The sequence below is a fragment of the Vombatus ursinus genome, unplaced genomic scaffold (assembly GCF_900497805.2).
Source record: "Vombatus ursinus unplaced genomic scaffold, bare-nosed wombat genome assembly UNPS02014945.1, whole genome shotgun sequence".
NCBI lineage: Eukaryota > Metazoa > Chordata > Mammalia > Diprotodontia > Vombatidae > Vombatus > Vombatus ursinus.
This window is the reverse complement of record NW_020954723.1, coordinates 2,454,489-2,473,552: the sequence shown is the minus strand read 5'-3', so window position 1 is coordinate 2,473,552 and position 19,064 is coordinate 2,454,489. Positions and strand designations below refer to the sequence as shown.

General features: G+C 38.1%; 1 protein-coding gene across 1 annotated transcript; it reads right to left on the bottom strand.

Annotated features, from left to right (window-relative positions):
- Positions 1-371: 371 nt before the first annotated feature.
- On the bottom strand, positions 372-2,570 carry LOC114030075 (disintegrin and metalloproteinase domain-containing protein 30-like). The gene has a single exon (XM_027844725.1). The coding sequence runs from the start codon at positions 2,568-2,570 to the stop codon at positions 372-374; it is 2,199 nt and encodes a 732-aa protein (XP_027700526.1).
- Between the last annotated feature and the right edge of the window lie 16,494 nt (positions 2,571-19,064).

Genomic DNA, 19,064 nt, shown 5'->3' with positions numbered 1-19,064 from the left:
TGGGGGCAATAAATTTGGAAGTGAATCTTACAACAAAAGACATCAAATTAAAAAAAAAACATGATTTCCATTGGATTCCAACATATAAAGAACATTTATTTTTCAAGCAGAAAGCAGGAAAAGGAAAAAACAACATGGGCTAAATGGCTAAACATTCTTGGAGCCTTTGAGAAACAAGGTGTTCCAGCATGACAGTGAAGACAACAATGCTAAAATCTTCATCACCTTCAGGAAGTAGAATTGCTAGAATTCTAATGGATGGTAGACTAGCCTTGAAGTTTCACTTGAGGGGCTAGACTTCTGATATATTGGACTGGGTCCTTCAGGAGATCTCGAACTAGGCTGCTTTGACTGCCTACATCATTTTATCATTAAGGTTTTTTCCACTTTCTCTTTTTATATAGCATTATCACAGCCCATTTAAGCATTACAAAGCTCCAGCAAATGCTACCGCGAATTAAATAGGTCCTCCAGGATAGGAAATTTGTGTCTGTCTCACTCCCAAGATTTGCTGTTCGTCCACTATCACTGCTTCCTCCATAGCCAGGATCCTGACAGAAAGGAGGGGCCCATCCAAAATCGCAATGGCAGTTCCCTCGGTCGTTGCACACACCTCGATAGTTGCACTGCTCTGGGACACACTCCTGACGGATGCTGGAGATGTTGAGGCAGGTCTTGTTAACACACATCATGTTTTCCCCACATGAGCTGCCGTCCTCCACAGCTCCAAGATCAATCAAACCCTTCTCCTTTGCAGTCTTGCTAAAAGCTGTTCCCCAGCACAAGAGACCTTCCTTTTCAAGTGGCTCTTTTAAGTAAGTCTGAATCAGGGTGTAATAGTGAGGTACCTGAGGAATGATGTCAATCTTGACACATTGCAGTCTTCCACATAAGATATTCTGGGTTTTACAGCCTTTGAAAAAGGAAATTTGCCCAACTCCACAGTTACCAAAACGGTCACCTCGACTATTCACTTCCTTATAACATTGAGGGGGAGCATTCTCAGCTTGTTGCCCAAATAAAGCCTGGCACTGCTGAAGATGGCTTCCGCACTTTTTCTTGTAACAGTATCCTTTCCCACTACAGGGCGTACCATCTTGTTTGTATATGTCATCTGGGCAAAACTCTGAGGTCCCATTGCAGAACTCTGGGAGGTCACACTCATTGGCCTGTACTCGACAGACCCTGCCAGCTGGGAGAATCTTACAGTCTTTACAGCAAAGTCCAGTGCTACATTTGGCACCTTTGGAAAGAGTACAGCCTTGCTGGCAACAGGGATTTTTTCTGCATTCTGTCTCGGAGCCACAGTCACATTCCTCTCCTTCCTCCATGACTTTGTTTCCACATTGCTGCTTTTCCATCTTCTCCTCAGAGGTGCCACTGAGAGGGTTGGCCCTACTGTCCACTGAAGCCAGAGGACCATCAAAAGTACAGCTGCTTTTGAAGGAACCAGAGGTTTGGGCCCTACTGCCCACGGGGCAGGATTTCCTTTGACCCTGCAAGTTTTCCTCATCACTGGACTTTCCTAAGTCATGCCCCATTTCGCAGGAAACAAGAACAGAGAAAAAAATCAGGTGGACTCCGAGGTTAGCCCTAATAGCCAAACTGGGATAAGGATTGCATTTTGCGGTCCTGAAGTCTATTCCGAAGACGGGGTAGAAACTATGCTGCTGAAAGAGATGCACTAAATCGCAAAGTTGCTGCTCCCCAGGGCTCCTACTTTGCGGTTTGGCAGAATTTTGAAGAACACCGTTCAGCTTTTTGATGATATTCATAGGGCTAGGATTGGTCCAGAATTCCAGGGAGGACAAAGAGGCGTGCGCCTTGATCTGCATAAAAAGCGTGTCCACCAGGTTGAGTGTGAACAGCATGTCCTGGAGCAACACGGTTTTATTGCTGTTCCGGGATTCATACCACAACTTGCTCACCACAACTCCCATCTCCACCTTCTGCCTGCGCAAAAGGACATCATTAAAAGTGGCTGTGCGTGGGGATGATGTGGCCTCCTGGGCTTGGAAGAAGTCCTCATCTATCTCCTTTCTGGCTAAAGCGCGGGTCAGATTAGAAGCGCCCACGTCTGCTATTGGATAGAGATGGTGCTCAAAGGTGGAGGAAGTCGGAACGGGCTGGATTTGATAGTGTCTCCCGTTTGCCTGAAGCATCCCCCAGAGCCCACCCAAGCAGGTACTGAGGGCAGCCAAGGACTTGGGGATCCCTTCCATGTAGCCGTAGTAGTAGCAGTCATTCCGGAAGAAGGGATCCTCTTCCTGCGGGGCGTCCTTGGCTACGTAGGTGAACACGGGCAGGTGTCGGGGTAGCAGCATTTTCTTGGGTAGTAGGTGCACGATGTGCTTCTTGCCTGTGATGTGCAGGCTGTAAGAGACGTGCCCGGACGTCTTCGAGCCCCACGTCGGAGGGCTTATTTCCTTGGGGATCACTAGCTCAGCCGACACCGGGGGACGTTGGAGGGACATGTCGCGGCAACTGGCGAGGGTCAGCAGCGCACCTAGCCCTAGCAATAGGAAGGGGCCGTCCAGAAAGGGAGCAGCTCCTGTTACAGCTGCCCCCATGACGGGGCCTCTACAAGAAGGTCCGCAGAGCAGCTGTCAAGGAGCTAAGGAAGAGAGCGAAAGACTGAGAGCAGGACCAGTGCTGAGGGGGAGACACCTAGACCGGTCCCTCTGCCCTGATCCTTGAACGCAGGGGAGGCTCAGCGGGCAGCCTCCGAAGCCTCTTCCGGCCTCGCGGTGAAACCCGTGCAATGAAAGCAGTTATGTATACTGGTCAAGGGGTTGTTGGCGGAGCGCGAGAGGAGGGAAAACAGGGCAACAGCCTCCCTCGCCCCAAGGATTCCAGTTTCTCTTGTGCATGACCTGAAAGGGTCACTAGATGACTCTAGCGATAATAACAATCGGAGTTCACATTTGGACAGTGTTTTACCAGAGTAATTCCCATGTGTGCACTAGCATTCCACCCCATGAAGTATTAAAGATATTTTACCCATTTTGCTGATGAAAGACCTGAGGTTTTAAGAAGGGGAGTTCACATTTGGACAGCGTGCTTTTTTTTTTAATTAAATTTTATTTATTTTTGTTAAATTTTCCTCCCCACCCCGCACTACCCTCCCCACCCTGAACTTAGAGACGGCCACCATTTGACGCAGAATGTAATGTAATATAATATAATATATAATATAATATAATATAATACAATACAATATAATATAATATATGATACAATATATGATATGACATACATATATCTATATAATATAGATATATATGTAGTTTTACATGTATATGTATTAGATATGTAGTTTTACATACATATATATAAAATCATACTATACATCTTTTTATCATGTCTTTCTCTGGAATTGGATAGTATCTTCATAGGTCCTTTGTAGTTGATATGAATATTTATAATATTTCAAATAGCTTAGTCATTCACAGTTATTCTTCAAGTAGTATTGCTGTTACTATATACAACAGTTCTCTTGGCTCCCATTTCACTCATTTTGTGCACGTCTTTCCATGTTTTTCTAAAATCAACCGGCTCATCATTTCTTACAGAAGAGTAGTATTTCATTACAATCTTATACCACAATTTGTTTAGTCATTTCCCAATTGATGGACATCTCCTCAATTTCTAGTTCTTTGCTGCCACAAAGAGAGCTACTATAAACATTTTAGAATAGGTTATTTTCCTTTTTCCCTGGAAACACATTGGGATCACCTTGGGAAACAGACCTAACAGTGGTATTGTTGGGTCAAAGGGTATACAGTTTAATAACTCTTTGGGCATAATTCCAGATTGCTCTCCAAAATGGTTGGATCAGTTCCAACTGATACTGTTCCACCAAAATTATTGTATTAGTGTCCCAATTTTTTCACATCCCCTCCAACATTTGTCATTTTCCTCTTCTATCATTTAAGCCAATCTGATAGGTTTACTATCTCAAAGTTACTTTAATTTGCATTTCTCTAATCAATAAGTTTAGAGCATTTTTTCCATATGACTATATATAGCTTTGATTTCTTCATCCAGAAACTGCCTATTCATATTCTTTGACCATTTATCATTTGGGGAATGACTCATATGATTGTTGTTGTTGTTGTTGTTGTTGAAGGATGAACAAAAACATTTGGGAAATGACTTATATTCTTATAAATTTGACAAAGTTCTCTACATATTTGAGATGAGACCTTTATCCAATAAACTGTCAATAAAATATTTTCCCCAATTTTCTGCTTTCCTTTTAATCTTGGCTACATTGGTTGTATTTGTGCAAACCCTTTTTAATTTAACAAAATAAAAATTATCCCTTTTACATCTCATGACACTCTCTATTGTTTATTCATAAATTCTAGTCCTATCCATAGGTAATATGTTCCATGTTCTTCTAGTTTACGTATGATATCTTCCTTTATGTCTAAATCATGTATACATTTTAACCTTTTCTTAGTAAATGGTGTAAGATATTGATCTACCTAGTTTCTGCCAGATTGCTTTCCAGTTTTCCCAACATTTTTTTTCACCAAATAGTGAATTCTTATCCCCCCAAATTAAAATTTTACATCTGTAAAACTCAACTTTACTATGTACCATTTGTCTACTCTGTTCCACTGATCCACCTTTCTATTTTTTTTTTTTTGCCAGTACCAGATAAGTTTGATACTTACTGCCTTAATACAGTTTAAGATCTGGTACTGCTAAAACTCTTTCCTTTATGGTTTTTTTTTTCATTAATTCCTTTGCTATTCTTGACCTTTTGCTTTTCCAAATGAATTTTATTATTTTTTTAGCTCAATAAAATATATATATTTTTGTAATTTAACTGGGAAGGCATTGAATAAATAGATTAGTTTAGGTAGAATTGTCATTTTTATTATATTGGCTCTGCCCACTCATGAACAATTAATATTTCTCCAATTACTTAAATCTGATTTTATTTGTATAAAAAGTATTTTATAATTATGTTTATCCAGTTCCTTGGTTTGTCTTGAGAGGTGTATTTTATTGGCAGTCTCAGGTATTTTATGCTGTCTATGGTTATTTTAAATGAGTTATCTCTTACTATCTCTTATCTGGAAGTTTTGTTGGTAATATATAGAAATGCTGATGATTTATGTGAGTTTATTTTATGTCCTACTTTGCTAAAATTATTATTTTAACTAACTTTTTAATTGATTCTCTACTATTTTCCTCATATAATATCATATCATCTGCAAAAAGGGGTAGTTTTATTACTTCATTCATTGCTCGTTCTGATTCCTTCAATTTCTTTCTCTTCTCATTGCTATTACTAACATTTCTAACACAATGTTGAATAACAGTGATAATGGACATCCTTGTTTCACTCCTGATATTATTGGGAACACTTCCAGCTTATTCTCACTACAAATTATGCTTGTTGATTATTTTAGGTAGATGCATCTTATCATTTTAAGGAAAAATTCATTTATACCTATGCTTTCAAATGTTTTTAATAGGAATGAGTATTGTATTTTGTCAAAAGCTTTTTCTGCATCTATTGATATGATCATAGTGTTTTTTGTTACTTTTGTTTTTAACAATCAATTTTGTTAATAGTTTTCCTTATGTTAAACATCCCTGAATTCCTGGTATAAATCCCACTTGGTCATAATGTAAAATCTTTGTGATGTATTTTTGTAATTTCCTAGCTAGTATTTTATTTAGGATTTTTGCATCTATATTCATTAGTGAAATTGTTCTAAAATTTTCTTACTCTGTTTTTACTCTTTCTGGTTTAGGTATCAGCACCATATTTGTTTCATAAAAGGAGTTGGTATGACTTTTTCTTTGCCTATTATTCTGAATATTTAATATTGGAATTAGTTTATCTTTAAATGTTTGGCAGAATTGACTTGTAAATCCATCCGGTCCTGATGCTTCTTTCTTAGGAAGTTCATTTGTGGTCTGTTCAATTTCTTTTTCTAAAATAGGTTTATTTAGATATTCTATTCCCTTTTCTGTTAATCCAGGCAATTTATATTTTGTTAGTATTTTTCCATTTCATTTGAATTGTTAAATTTATTAGCATATAATTGAGCAAAATAACTCCTAATAATTACTTTGATTTCATCTTAATTAGTAATATATTCACCCTTTTCATTTTTGATACTAGTATTTGGTTTTCCTCTTTCTCTTTTTTAAATCATATTAGCCAATGGTTTATCTGTCTTACTGATTGTTTTTTCATAAAACCAATTCCTAGTTTTATTTATTAATTCAAAGGTTTTCTTACATTTAATTTTAGTAATCTCAACTTTAATTTTTAGGATTTCCAATTTGGTATTTAATTTGGGATTTTTAATTTGTTCTTTTTCTAGGTTTTTTTTTTAATTGCATACCCAATTCATTCTCTCCCTCTATTTTTACTCTATCCCTCTTCAGAAGTTCAATTTACTTCTGACAACTGTCTCTCTAATTCATACCCTTCCTAATAGTCCCTCTCGCCCTCTTCTTTGGCCCTCTTATTTCTTAATCTGCATACCCTTCTAAGAATTCCTCCCTTATCATGTCCCCTATCCCTCCTATTTCTCTGTAAGTCAAGAAAACTTTTATATAGCCTTCTAGATATGCAAATCATTGCCTCTTTAACTCAGTTATGTTGAGAATAAGGTTCTAGCACTACCAACCCTCCACCCTCTCACTCACCCTTCACTGTAACAGTTCTTCCATTTATGCCACATTTGTATAATTGCTCCATTTTACCTCTCCCTACCCAATTTTATTTTGATCATCCCATCATACTTACCTCAACTCCAAGCCTTCTATATATGCTCTTTCAAACTACCCTAGTAATGATAACATTCTTAAGCATTACAGATACAATTTTCCCATGTAAGAATAAACAGTTTGACCTTATTAAATCCCCTATAATTGGTCTTTCATGTTTACCTTCTTATGTTTTCTCCTGATTCTTGTAGGTCAAATTTCCTGTTCAATTCTGGTCTTTCCCTCAAGAATGCCTGAAAGTCCTTTAATTCTAATTAAATATCTTTTTTTCTTGCAGGATTATACTTGGCTTTGCTGGATAAGTTACTCTTGGTTCCAAACCCAGCTCCTTTGCCCTTTGGAATATTATGTTCCATGCCTTTTGGTCTTTTAATGTAGAAGCCGCTAAATCTTGTGTTATCCTGACTGTAGTTCCATAATATTTAAATTGTTCCCTTCTGGTTTCTGTAGCATTTTCTCCTTGACCTGGGAGCTTTGAAACTTAGCCGTAATGTTCCTGTGAGTTTTCATCTTGGAATTTCTTTCAGGTGATCACTAGATTTTTTGAATTTCTATTTTACCCTGTAGTCCTAAAACTTCAGGGCAATTATCCTTAATAATTTCTTGAAGTATAATGTCTAGACTCATTTTTTGATCATAACTTTCAGGTAATCCAACAATTCTTACTTGTCTCTCCTCAATCTGTTTTCCATTTCCTCTTCTATTTTTTTTCTTTTGGTTTTTTTTTAAATTATTTTTTAGTGTCTTATAAAGTCATTAGCTTCCCCTTGCCCAATTCTCATTTTTAAAGAGCTATTTTCTTCTGTAAGTTTTTGGTTCTCTTTTTTTCTTTTCATAATTTTCTTGATTTTCTTGCATTATTCTAATTTTTTTCCTAATTTTTTCTTTCTTACTTGATTTTTAAAGTCCTTTTTAAGCTCTTCCAAGAACTCTTTTGGGGTTTGTGACTATTTTACATTTTTCTTTGAAACTTTAGAAGTAGTTGTTTTGATTTTCACTGTCTTTTTCTGAGTTTAAACCCTGATCTTTGTCACCATAGTAGCTACCTATGGTTGGGTTCTTTCTCTTTTGCTTACTCATTTTTAGCTGCCTATTTCTTGGCTATTAACTTTACGTTAGAGTTGGACTCTAATCCTGACATGTGGGGGATAATGTCTCAGGCTTCAAGTTTTTCATGCTGTTATTTTCTGAGCTTTATCTGGGGCCTTTGACCTCTTAGTTCTTTCAGTGTTTTATAATCCAAGGCCAGATATGGTCACTGCTCCTCCAGCTCACACTTTGGTCTATGAGTAACCTCAGGTGCTCCTCTCCACCCCTGAGCTGGGACCAGGGCCCCCAGCGATGCTGTCACTGCAAAAGCTCTCATTCCCTGCAGACCCTCAAATGGCTGCAAGCTTCAGCTCACCCCTCTGCCCTGGATCAGAAACAAGGGACCTCATTCTCCTGCGACTGACCATAGCCAGCAGGGCTCCACCCCTTTGCAACCACTCCCACCCGGATGTACTTGTTCCTCATTGCTGATAACCACAGCCTAAGACTAGTCTGGTCAGCACACATGGGCTCTGGGTCTAGCACCAGCCAGTGGAGGACCCTGCAATCTTCTCTTGATCAGCCGTCTCATCCCCATACCATGGGGTGAAAGTTCCTGAAGCTGAGACTGCCTCCCACACAGCTGCCCCTAGGTGGTTTTGTTGTTTGTTGATTCTGATATCTTCACTTCAATCAGGTCAGACCACCACCCCTAATGTCCTTCCAAGTTGTCTTAGGCTGGTCAACTGTTTTACCTTGACTGTTAATTATTTCTACTTCTCTAAAGTTCACTTGGAGGCATTATTTTAAATTATTTGGGGTGGGGGGAGAATTTGGGAGAGCCAGGTAATTTCCTGCCCTATTCCACCATCTTCCCAGAATCCCTCACAGCATGCTTTCCTAAAGCATTTCGTCATGTATTCACCAGTATCCCACCCCATGGGGTAAGGATTACAATATTATTACATCCATTTTGCAAATGAAGGGATTTACATTACCTCATAAGGTTCTGAAAAGAGGAGTACTTGGCCAACCAAGGTCATCAGACTAGTTAAGAGACACAGTCTAAATTTAAACTCAGGTCTTCCGATTCCAAAGCCTTTGCCCACTCAGGTATAGTACGGTCCTTTCTTCATTACAGCATTTGTATGAAGTTTTAAGATCACAAAGCAGTTGTCTCATGATAGCTATCAATCATCTATTTACCTATCTCACCAACACTGTCAATTTTTCTACAACCTACAAAAAGCACTCTCACCAAATCAAATTCAGTAGAGCTCAGCTCTCAACTTTATAGATTTTAGAGCTGGAAATGACCTTGGAGGTCATCTGTCAAACCCATGCATGTTACAAGTGAGAAAACAATCTCAGAGAGGGCAAATGACTTGCCTAAGGTCAAACAAATAATAGTTGGCAGAGCCAGGATTCTGACACAGATGCTCTGACTTCAAATACTGAGTGCATTTCCTAGCGGTGCCAACAAAAACTCTTGAATATCCTGGGGAACTTAGCAAAACTTGAATAGAATGTAAGCTCACTGAAGGCAACGTCTGTTTCAATTTTTTCCCCAGTGCTTGTACATAATAGGCACCTAATAAGTGCTTGTTGAATTTAATTGGACACAATAAAAGATTGCATTTCATCCCAAACGAGGATAGTGGCAGGGAAAGGATATGTAATTTCATTCCCATAAGAAACTTCTTGAGGAGGAAACTCTTACCAGGGAAGGTCAGCACCTTCTCTGCATTATCATCTGAGAGAGTTGCTTAGAGTACTTAGTGGCTAAGTGCTTGCCTAGGGTCACCCAGCCAGGAGGTTTCACTGGCAGGGCTTGAATCAGGTCCTCCTGATGCCAGAGCCAGCACTTTATGAACCACCCCACACAGCTTCTCATATCATAACCAAAGTGATACTTAAATGCAGTAACAGTGCCCTTGACTAAGAGGATGACATTCTAATTTACCATATATAAACCTATCAAATTATGAGTTAAGTAAATCTTTGTGGCCTGGTCTGAGAACCTAACCACCATATATAATAACATTGTTTCTATGGGAAAATGTTATGTGTTCCAAACAACCAAGTCATGCATTTTTACATTGCATGTATGTATTACATGTTGCTATCTATGTCAAGTTGAGCTTTATCAAAAGTCAAAGCATTTAAATTATGCCATCGAGTCCAACTTGGACTTAAGCAGGAATCTATTCTGTGACATTCCTGTCAGCCAGCCTCCACTTAAAGAATTCCAGAGCTGGGCAACCTATTCCCCCTTTGGACGACTATAATTGTTACGATGTCCCTCTATATATGTATTCTTTAAAATATTTTTCCAATTATGTGCAAAATTTTTTAACATTTATTTTTTAAAATTTTGAGTTCCAAATTCTCTCCTTCCTTCTCTCTACCACCTCATTGAGAAAGCAAGCAATTTGATATACATTGTACATAGGCACTTATGCAAAACATTTCCATATTAGTCATGTTGTGAAGGAAAACACAGACAAAAAAATCCAAGAAAAATAAAGTTTTAAAAAAGTATGCTTCCATCTGCATTCAGACTCTATCTGTTCTTTCTCTGGGATCATTGTATTGCTGAAAATAGCTAAGTCACCCATAGTTGATCACTGTACTATGTTGCTATTACTCTGTACAATGTTCTTCTGGTTCTGCTCACTTCACTTTGCATCAGTTCACTTAAGTCTTCCCAGGTTGTTCTGAGAGCATCCTGCTTGTCATTTCTTATAGCCCAGTAGTATTCCATCACAATCATATGCTACAACTTGTTCAGCCATTTCCCCAATTGAGTTCCAGTTCTTTGGCACCACAAAAAGAGCTGCTATAAATATTTCTGCACATATAGGTCCTTTTCCTTTTTCTTTGATCTCTTTGGGGCATAGACATAGTAGCGATATTGCTGGTCAAAGGGTATACATGGTTTTATAGTCCTTTGGGTGAAGTTCCAAATTGTTTTCCAGAATGGTTGGACCAGTTCACACCCCGCCAACAGTGCATTAGCATCTCATCCAAGATATTCCTCTATATAATGAGTCAAAAGTTGTCTTTCTGCAGCTTCAACCTATTTTTTCTAGCTTTTCACTTTGGGGCCAAGCAAAATAAGGTTAATCTCTCTTCCATTGTTATTGTTCAGTCATGTTCAACTCTTCATGACCCCATGGATGCTATCAATAGTGTTCACAGGGTTTCTTGGGTAAGGTTGCTGCAGTGGTTTTTCATTTCCTTTTCCAGTGAATTAAGGCAAACGAGGTTAGTTGACTTGCCCAAGGTCACACAGCTAGTATCTGAGGCTGGATTTGAACTCAGATGTTCCTGACTCCAGGCCCAGCACTCTATCTACTGAGCCATCTAGCTACCTCCAAAGGTTTCTCCTCTCTAGGTTAATATAACTTCTAGTTCCTTCAAACCTTCCTCATAATTATGGGCTCAAGTACCTTCACCATTCTGGTCAATCCCCTCTGGATATGCTCAGATTTGTCAATGTCCTTCGTGAAATGTAGCACCAAGAACTGAACATAATATTGCTGCTATCATTGGAGCAGAATACAGTATAGAAAGACTATAATCTCCCTCTTTCTAGATAGTAGGAAGGAAGGAAACAATCATTTATTAAGTGCTTATTATGTGCCAAGCATTTTAAAATATTGTCCTTGTGATGTGTAAAAAGTTCAAGAGACATAGTTTCTGGGTAACTAATCATTTTATTAATCATAATAGCAATAATTAATAAAAGGAGTCAGTGACACTCTCAAATGCCAAAGACCCCTCATGGAACCCACTCATCACTTGGAAGCCCTTGGAAGAGTGGGTGTTCCTAAAGACGGCAATCAACTCTGATGGGTTAATAATGAGAAGAATGATAATGAGAGGTGGACCTATTCTAATGAAGGGCTGGGGACAGTGACTCTGATCAGTTGGTCTTCTACAAAGAGACTTATCTCTTACCCAGTTCATCCCCACCTAGGGCAATCTAAACAAAAGTGGGTCCACCTCTGCTCAGAACTGGCTGAGTGGAATACAATGAGCCAGAATTCACCTTAGATTAAATTCTTTGTAAGGTTCTCTAGCTGGAATGGGATCTCCCACCCAGGATCAAAAGGTATGCACCTGTGGATATATGTAATTTCATCCTTCAAAAATGCCCTTCAGAGACTGAACTGAACCACCAGTCTTCAGGGACTTCTGAAGAAATCCTGGTCCTAATTCAGTAATTGATTATTAATGCCTCATTTGATCCTCACAACAATTCTGGGAGGTAGGTGCTGTAGGGATTAAAATTGTCCAATCTGCAAGAAAAACCACTGAGGTAGAGTTCTGAGCCAATGGCACCTTATTAAAGGGTCCATGGTCCCTTCTAATGAAGTGGACCTCAGATCTTCCTCACGATCTGAGATGCCTCCTTCCAGGACCTTGTTTTTATAGGATTTGATACTCAAATATACAAAGAGATATGGTGAAATACAGAATCTCACTGGTTGATAGATCTTGTTTGTGAGGGCCAAAAATGACATTGCAGGGGGGTCACAGGCTGAGTGAAGCATGGGGCATCACCACTGACTAAATGGTCAAAAGATGGTCATAAAATGGTCACCTACTCATGATGGACAAGAGAGAATGGTTCAGAGGTAGAAAAATAAATTAGAGGACTTTCCAAAGCATTAAGACATCCCACCCATGCTAGGTTTGGACATGGAAGTTGAGTAAAACAGTGGAGATATCTTTGTCAGCATTTTCATGGTTGCACAAGTGAATCTCATAACTTGGTAAACAAGTAGTGAACATTACATTAAAGTTTGAGGCCCACTATAGGAACCTATTTATCCCTATATGATTTATATAGAATATTAAACTGATTAATAACTGATCGAAATAGTGTAGCGGTCCAAATGAATTACTACTCACAGTGCTATTATTACTCCCATTTCACAGTTGAGGAAACTGAGGCAGAACAAGGTGAAATGACTTGTTTAGGGTCCCACAGATAGTAAGTGTCTAAGGTAAGATTTGAACGCAGTTCTTCCCCAACTCCAGGCCCAGAGCTCTATCCACTACACCATCTAGCTGCCTCTGTATTCTATTAATGCAGCCTAAGATTGCATTAGCTTTTTTTGGTTGTCATTTCATACTTATTGAGCTATAAGTCCAATAAAAACTTCCTGATCTTTTTCACATGGATTATCTAGGCAGGTTGCCCCAATTATGTACCCATTCACTTTTTAAAAAAAATTTAACTCAAGCATAGGACTTATCCCTACCAAATTTCATTTGAGAGGCAGCCTGGCACAATGGAGAAAGAGCTAGCCTCAGAGTGAGGAAGACTTGTTGGAGTGTTTTCCTCTGACACGCCCTGACCCCTAGACAAGTCACTTAACCTCAGTGATCCAGGCATTTTCCTAAGTGTCTAGTTTCTCTGCAACTATATAGCTGCGGAACCAGTGCTGATCTTCATTGGCAGAGGAGATTTCTTCAGCAGGAGTTCACTACATGAAATCATAGGTTTTGTGTCCCTACTCTCCTTTCCCCCAAATCATCTTATTGGCTTTGGCCTGTTGCAATGTTTTTGAACTCAGATTCTTGTAACCAAATGTATTTGTCATTTCTCCTAGTGCATGACACTTGTGAATTTTATAAACAACCTGTAGCTCTTCAAAATTCTTCTCCAGGCTGACACGCTGCTCTCCCTCCCCTTTAATCATCACTCTCTGGGTCTAGATGTTCAAACTGTTTTAAATGCACCTAACTGTGCTATTAGGCAGCTAGGTGGCACAGTGGCTAGAGTGTGGGGCCTGGAGCCAGGAAGACCAGAGTTCAAATCTGGCCTCAGACACTTACCAGCAGTGTGACTCTGGGCAAGCCACTTAACCCTGTTTGCCTCAGTTTCCCCATCTGGAAAATGAGCTGGAAAAGGAAATGGCAAACTGCTCCAGTATCTTTGCCAAGAAAAACTCAAAAGGGATCACAAAGAATTGGTCACGACTGACACAAATAAACAATAAACTCTACTATCAGTTCACATACTTTGTTCAAAAAATTATGAGATGCTGTCAAATGCCTTTATTCAAGTATACCATTTCTATCTCATGACCTTGATTTATGAGTCTAGTAAGCCTGTCAAGGCAAATGAAGTTTGCTTGGCATGAACTTTTCTTGATGAACCCATACAGGTTCATTGTGATTATGGCTTCCCCTATTTAAATGCCCACAGATAATCCCTTTAATATTTTCTAGAATATTCCTCTCTGTAATCTCCTTGCTCCCTGGATCTCTTTCTATTTTTAAAAAATATAATTTTATTTTTAGCTCCAAATTCTCTTCCTTTCCAAGACGTCCTGGAAGTCCTTGAAAGTGTGTAATATTGACTGCTATGATCTAACATCACAAAGTATAAATTTGATTTGTTTTCTCTTTGGATTTGATAAACACTCTGTTCTTAATTTGTAACTTAAAGCAAACCTTATAGAAAGAGGTAATTTCTAGAATCTTCTGAAAGTATCTCTGTAAGAGTAAATGATATCCAGATTTCTTAACCAAATAGTTGGTTAGTAAGGGATCTTTTTATCTGGCAATTGAGCCCCAAACAGCAAACTAACAAAAATATTGTTTGTAATAGATGATTACTAAATACAATGCTGAATGACTCCATTTATTTGCCTCAACAATATGGTGCCTTGGACTTGGATCAATTTCTAATAGATGCTAGTATTGGTACAGAGTTTTGTTTTGTTTTCACTGAACCTCATTTATCACTGAACCTTCAACGATCAGAGGTAATAGAACCTAATATATATCTCTATGGTGCTTTTCAGTGAGGAATTGATTATATATTCCAGAGTTGGGATATGTGCTAGACCAGTTCTATATGTATTGGATCTGTTGGAATAAATATTTAAATAAGAGGTTAAGAGAGTTTATCATTACAGCAGGATATTGAGATTAGTGCTTATCATCAGATAAAAAGTTTTCAGTCAAGGAAAAGTATTGAGATTAGCCTGGTTTTCTTCAGGTGGAGTTACTGAATGTTTCTTTTCTTACCACGCCCCCCACCCCATTTCCTACCATAGTCCAGAACGAAGTTGGAAACAGGTAGTTCCTGGGTCTTTTTCTCCCCAGTGTGAATTGGATTTTCTTTGTATGAAGAGAGAGAGAAAGAGAGAGAGAGAGAGAGAAACCCTGAATGATTTTTGCTTTCCATTATGGAAATGAATGCATGTTCCCTGAAAGTCACACCTGATAGCCTTTTCTTCATCAATATTTAAGCTCTAAAGTTTAATGCTAGCTGCACCTCCGCTGAGTTTGAAGGCCATGCTCAGCATATTCAAATGTAAGGAGTGTTGGTGGAATCTTTGTTTTTTCATATTTCCTTAAGTGTCTCTGGATTAATAGTAAAGAGCAGTCCTGATCTGCTTTCCTTTTCTAGTCCCACCCCCACCCCCACCATCTTTTTCAAAATACCCCAGGTAATAGCAATGGTTCTCTTAATCTTGACTCTCTGTGTATAAGCCCATTTGAAGCAAAATGAGTACTTAGTCCCAGAAAGAAAAAAAAAATTACTGTTGCCTGGTTTTTTGTATAGCAAGTACATACTGATCCTAGGCTATGAAGATTTATGGCTGTATAGAATCTTCCCACATTTACTTATCCTTATCATAGGTACATCAAAGCTTTGACTTAGATAAATTTACTCTTTTGAAAAGGATCTCGAGTCTGCCTCAGTTTCCTCAACTGTGAAATGGGTTCTAAAACCTAGGATGGACATGGGCATACAGAAATTTGTACAGGACAGCAGTCTAAATTTTGTAGTTTTAAAGATGGAATGCCATACTGAGCCTTCGGTGGGGGATATATACACAAACAAGTTTTGACAAATAGAGAGCCATTGTAAGCTGGAAGGAGTTGGCCTTTTGACTATTTCGAATAAAACTATCTTGGAAGGGTCTAAGTCTTAATTTGAGGTCCACGGCTTCCCAACAGGTCCACGGATAAATTTCAGGAGGTCTATGGACTTGGTCAGGGGAGAAAGTACATCTTCATTTTTCACTAACTTCTAAATTGGAATTTTGTATTTCCTTCAATTATTAAAAAAAAAAAAATTATTCTAAGGTGGGGATCCAGGATACCAAAAAAAAAAAAAAAAAACCAGTTAAGAACTCCTGGTCTAAGTGTTGTTTTTGTTTTTGTTTTGTTTTTTTTTAAAGGACTCTTCAATAGTTCACTTTCCCTTAAAGATCTGGCAGTGTTGATTGACATGCATTATGAAATTAGGCGACCGAATGGAAGACAAGAAGGGCTGGGCTTGACCTTGGAGGGTAGCAGCAGACTTTAGCGAGGAAAGGCATCCTTTAACTTTTATTGATGCTTCCTTTTCCTAAATAGCAGTTACTTTTCAATTTTACCCTCCTACTGCTAGAACCCTCAACTTTAACAAAGAAAAATAATCAAAATAAAGACCAACTCATAAAGCAACTGCCACTGCCAAATCCCCCACTCACAGTCCAACATCTCTACCTGAGGAAGGCTGTTTGTTTCATTATCACTGGTACCCTGAAGACTAATCAAAAAGAGACTAAGTAAAGACCAGTGGATGGCTAAATTGGGTTCTTCTGGGAGGGAGCACGGTCTGGAGGTAAGGGTGTTGGGTTTGGAGTCAGGTGATAGTTTCAGGTCTCAGCTCTGTCACCTAAGTAACCCTGAGCAAGTCACTTCATCTCTGTAGGCCTTATTTTTCTCATCTGTAAAATGAGAAAGGTTGATAAATTGCCTTTAAGATGTCTTCAAGTTCTAGATTTGTTATCCTGATTCTGTCCTTTCAGCATAAGTGACCCAGTTACTCAGCCTGCTGTTAGAGGCAGCAATCAACCACAAGAAGGAAGTTAGCTAATTGCAGAGGAAGTCCTAGAGCTATGGCAAAGGTTTTTCCCAATTATCCTTGGGGGATTGTTTAACTGGGGTTGGGATTGACTGGACAAACACAAGCCTCTGGAACCTCAGGAATTTTTTTTTTTTTTCACTTTCAGCTTAGCAGCAAAGCGCAAAGTGTCACCTTCGAGTAACAATATCCTGGATTAGGGGGTCAGAGCTAAAGTAGGGTTGGTGTGGCAGACAGCCATTCTACTGTGCTGATAAGGCAGGGAGCCACATAGGTTATGACAGGGTTTTGGGGGGAAGGGGAGAGGGGAGAAAGGAGAGGAGAAGTAGGAGAGATGGAAACAAAGATTTACACAGAGTTAAAACAAAAGGCTTGAGAAGAATTTATTAACCCTTAGACAAACTTATTGCAAAAAAAGGAAAAGCAGGAATTGTACCAGACTCTTTCTGTAAGACAAAAATAGTCCTAATACCTAAACTAGGGAGAGGCAAAGAAAATTATAGATCAATATCTTTAAAGAATATTGATGTGAAAATATTAGCAAAAATGTTACAACATATTAAAAAGATTAGGCCAGATTAGATTTATGCCAGGGATACAGGGTTAATTCACTATTATGAAAACTATAAACTTAAGACCACATATTAATAACAAGAACAATAAAAATCATGACTCTTTCAATTGATGCAAGAAAAAGTTTTTGACAAAATACAGCATTCCTTTGTGTTAAAAATATTAAGCAGCATAGGAATGAATGGACCTTTCCTTAATATGGCAAAAAAAACACCTATCTAAAACCAAGAGCTAGCATTATTTGTAATAGAGGAAAACTAGATGTCTTTTAAGTAAGATCAGGGATAAAGTAAGGATGTTCATTTCATCATTATTATTTGATAAGAGTGATAGAAATGCTAGAATTAATAAGAAAAAAAATTGAAGGAATAAGGATAGGCAAAGAGGAAACAAAAGTATCAGTTTTTGCAGATGGTATAATGGTTTACTCACAGAACCTCAGAGAGTCAATTAAAAACTAATTGAAACAACAACTTCAGCAAAGTAGGATATAAAATAAACCCACAAGAATTATCATCCTTTCTGTACATTACAAAATCCAGCAGAGATAGAAAAAGAAATTTAATTTAAAAGTTACATGTATGAATTATCTGGAAGTTCATCCATCAAAACAGGAATTAATGATTACAGCTACAAAAACTCTACAGAAATAAAGACAGAACTAAATGACTGGAGAAATATCGGACAATGTCAATACAGTAAAAGCAAGTTATCTAAATTAATTTATAGATTTAGTGCCATACCAAATTACTAAAGAGTTACTATATAGAACTAGAAATTTTATTAACAACATTAATCTGAAAGAATAAAATGTTGAGAATATCAAGGGAAACAGTAGGAAAAAAAGGTGGGAGAATGGGGACCCACCAGTACCAGTTCTCAAACTATACTACAAAGCAATAATCATCACTACTCTTTTGTACTGGTTAAAAAAAAAATAGAAAAGTTCATCAGTCGAAGAATTTAACTACATGAGACCCAGAAGCACACGAGTATGAACAGTATAAAGCTGGTAAGCCCAAGGATCCAACTTCGACAGTAAGGACTCACTACCAGACAAAAAATGGTAAAAAAACTGGATAGTAGCGTGTCAGAAATGAAGTTTAGACTAACATCTCTTACCGTATAACCCAATAAACTCCAAATAAACACGACTTAAATATAAAAAGCTGTATCATAAACAAATTGGAGGGGGTAGGAGTGAGATATTCTCAAAACTGATTAGGGAAACAATTCCCAACCAAACAAGGGTTTGGTTAAGAACAGAGAAGCTGAAGTAGACAATCCTGATTACATAAAATTGAATTTTTTTTTTACAAACAAGATTAATGACATTAGAAGGGAAACAGTTAACTGAGGGAAAAATCTTTGCTGCAAACTTCTATAATAAAGGTATGATATCCAAGATATCTAAGAAATTGATACAAATAAATAAGAGCTACTTTGCATGAAAAACATGGGCAGTGAATATGAACAGATAATTTTCAAGGGAAAAAAGTTATTAATAATATGAAAAAAATTACAAATCACTGAGCTATGCAAAGTAAAACATCTCTTATGTTTCACCTCACACTCACTGGATCGGCAAAGATGACAAAAAAGGAAAATGACAATTGTTGAAGGGGCTCTGGGAGGACAGATGTACTAGTATACACTATTGATAGAACTAAATGGTCCAATAATTTTTGAAAGCAATTTGAAACTATACTGGGAAAACCTGTGTAACCTTTGACTTAGCAATATTGCTACTAGGCTTATACCACCTATCAAATACAGAGGGAAAGTATCCATATGCCCAAAAATATTAATTGCAGCA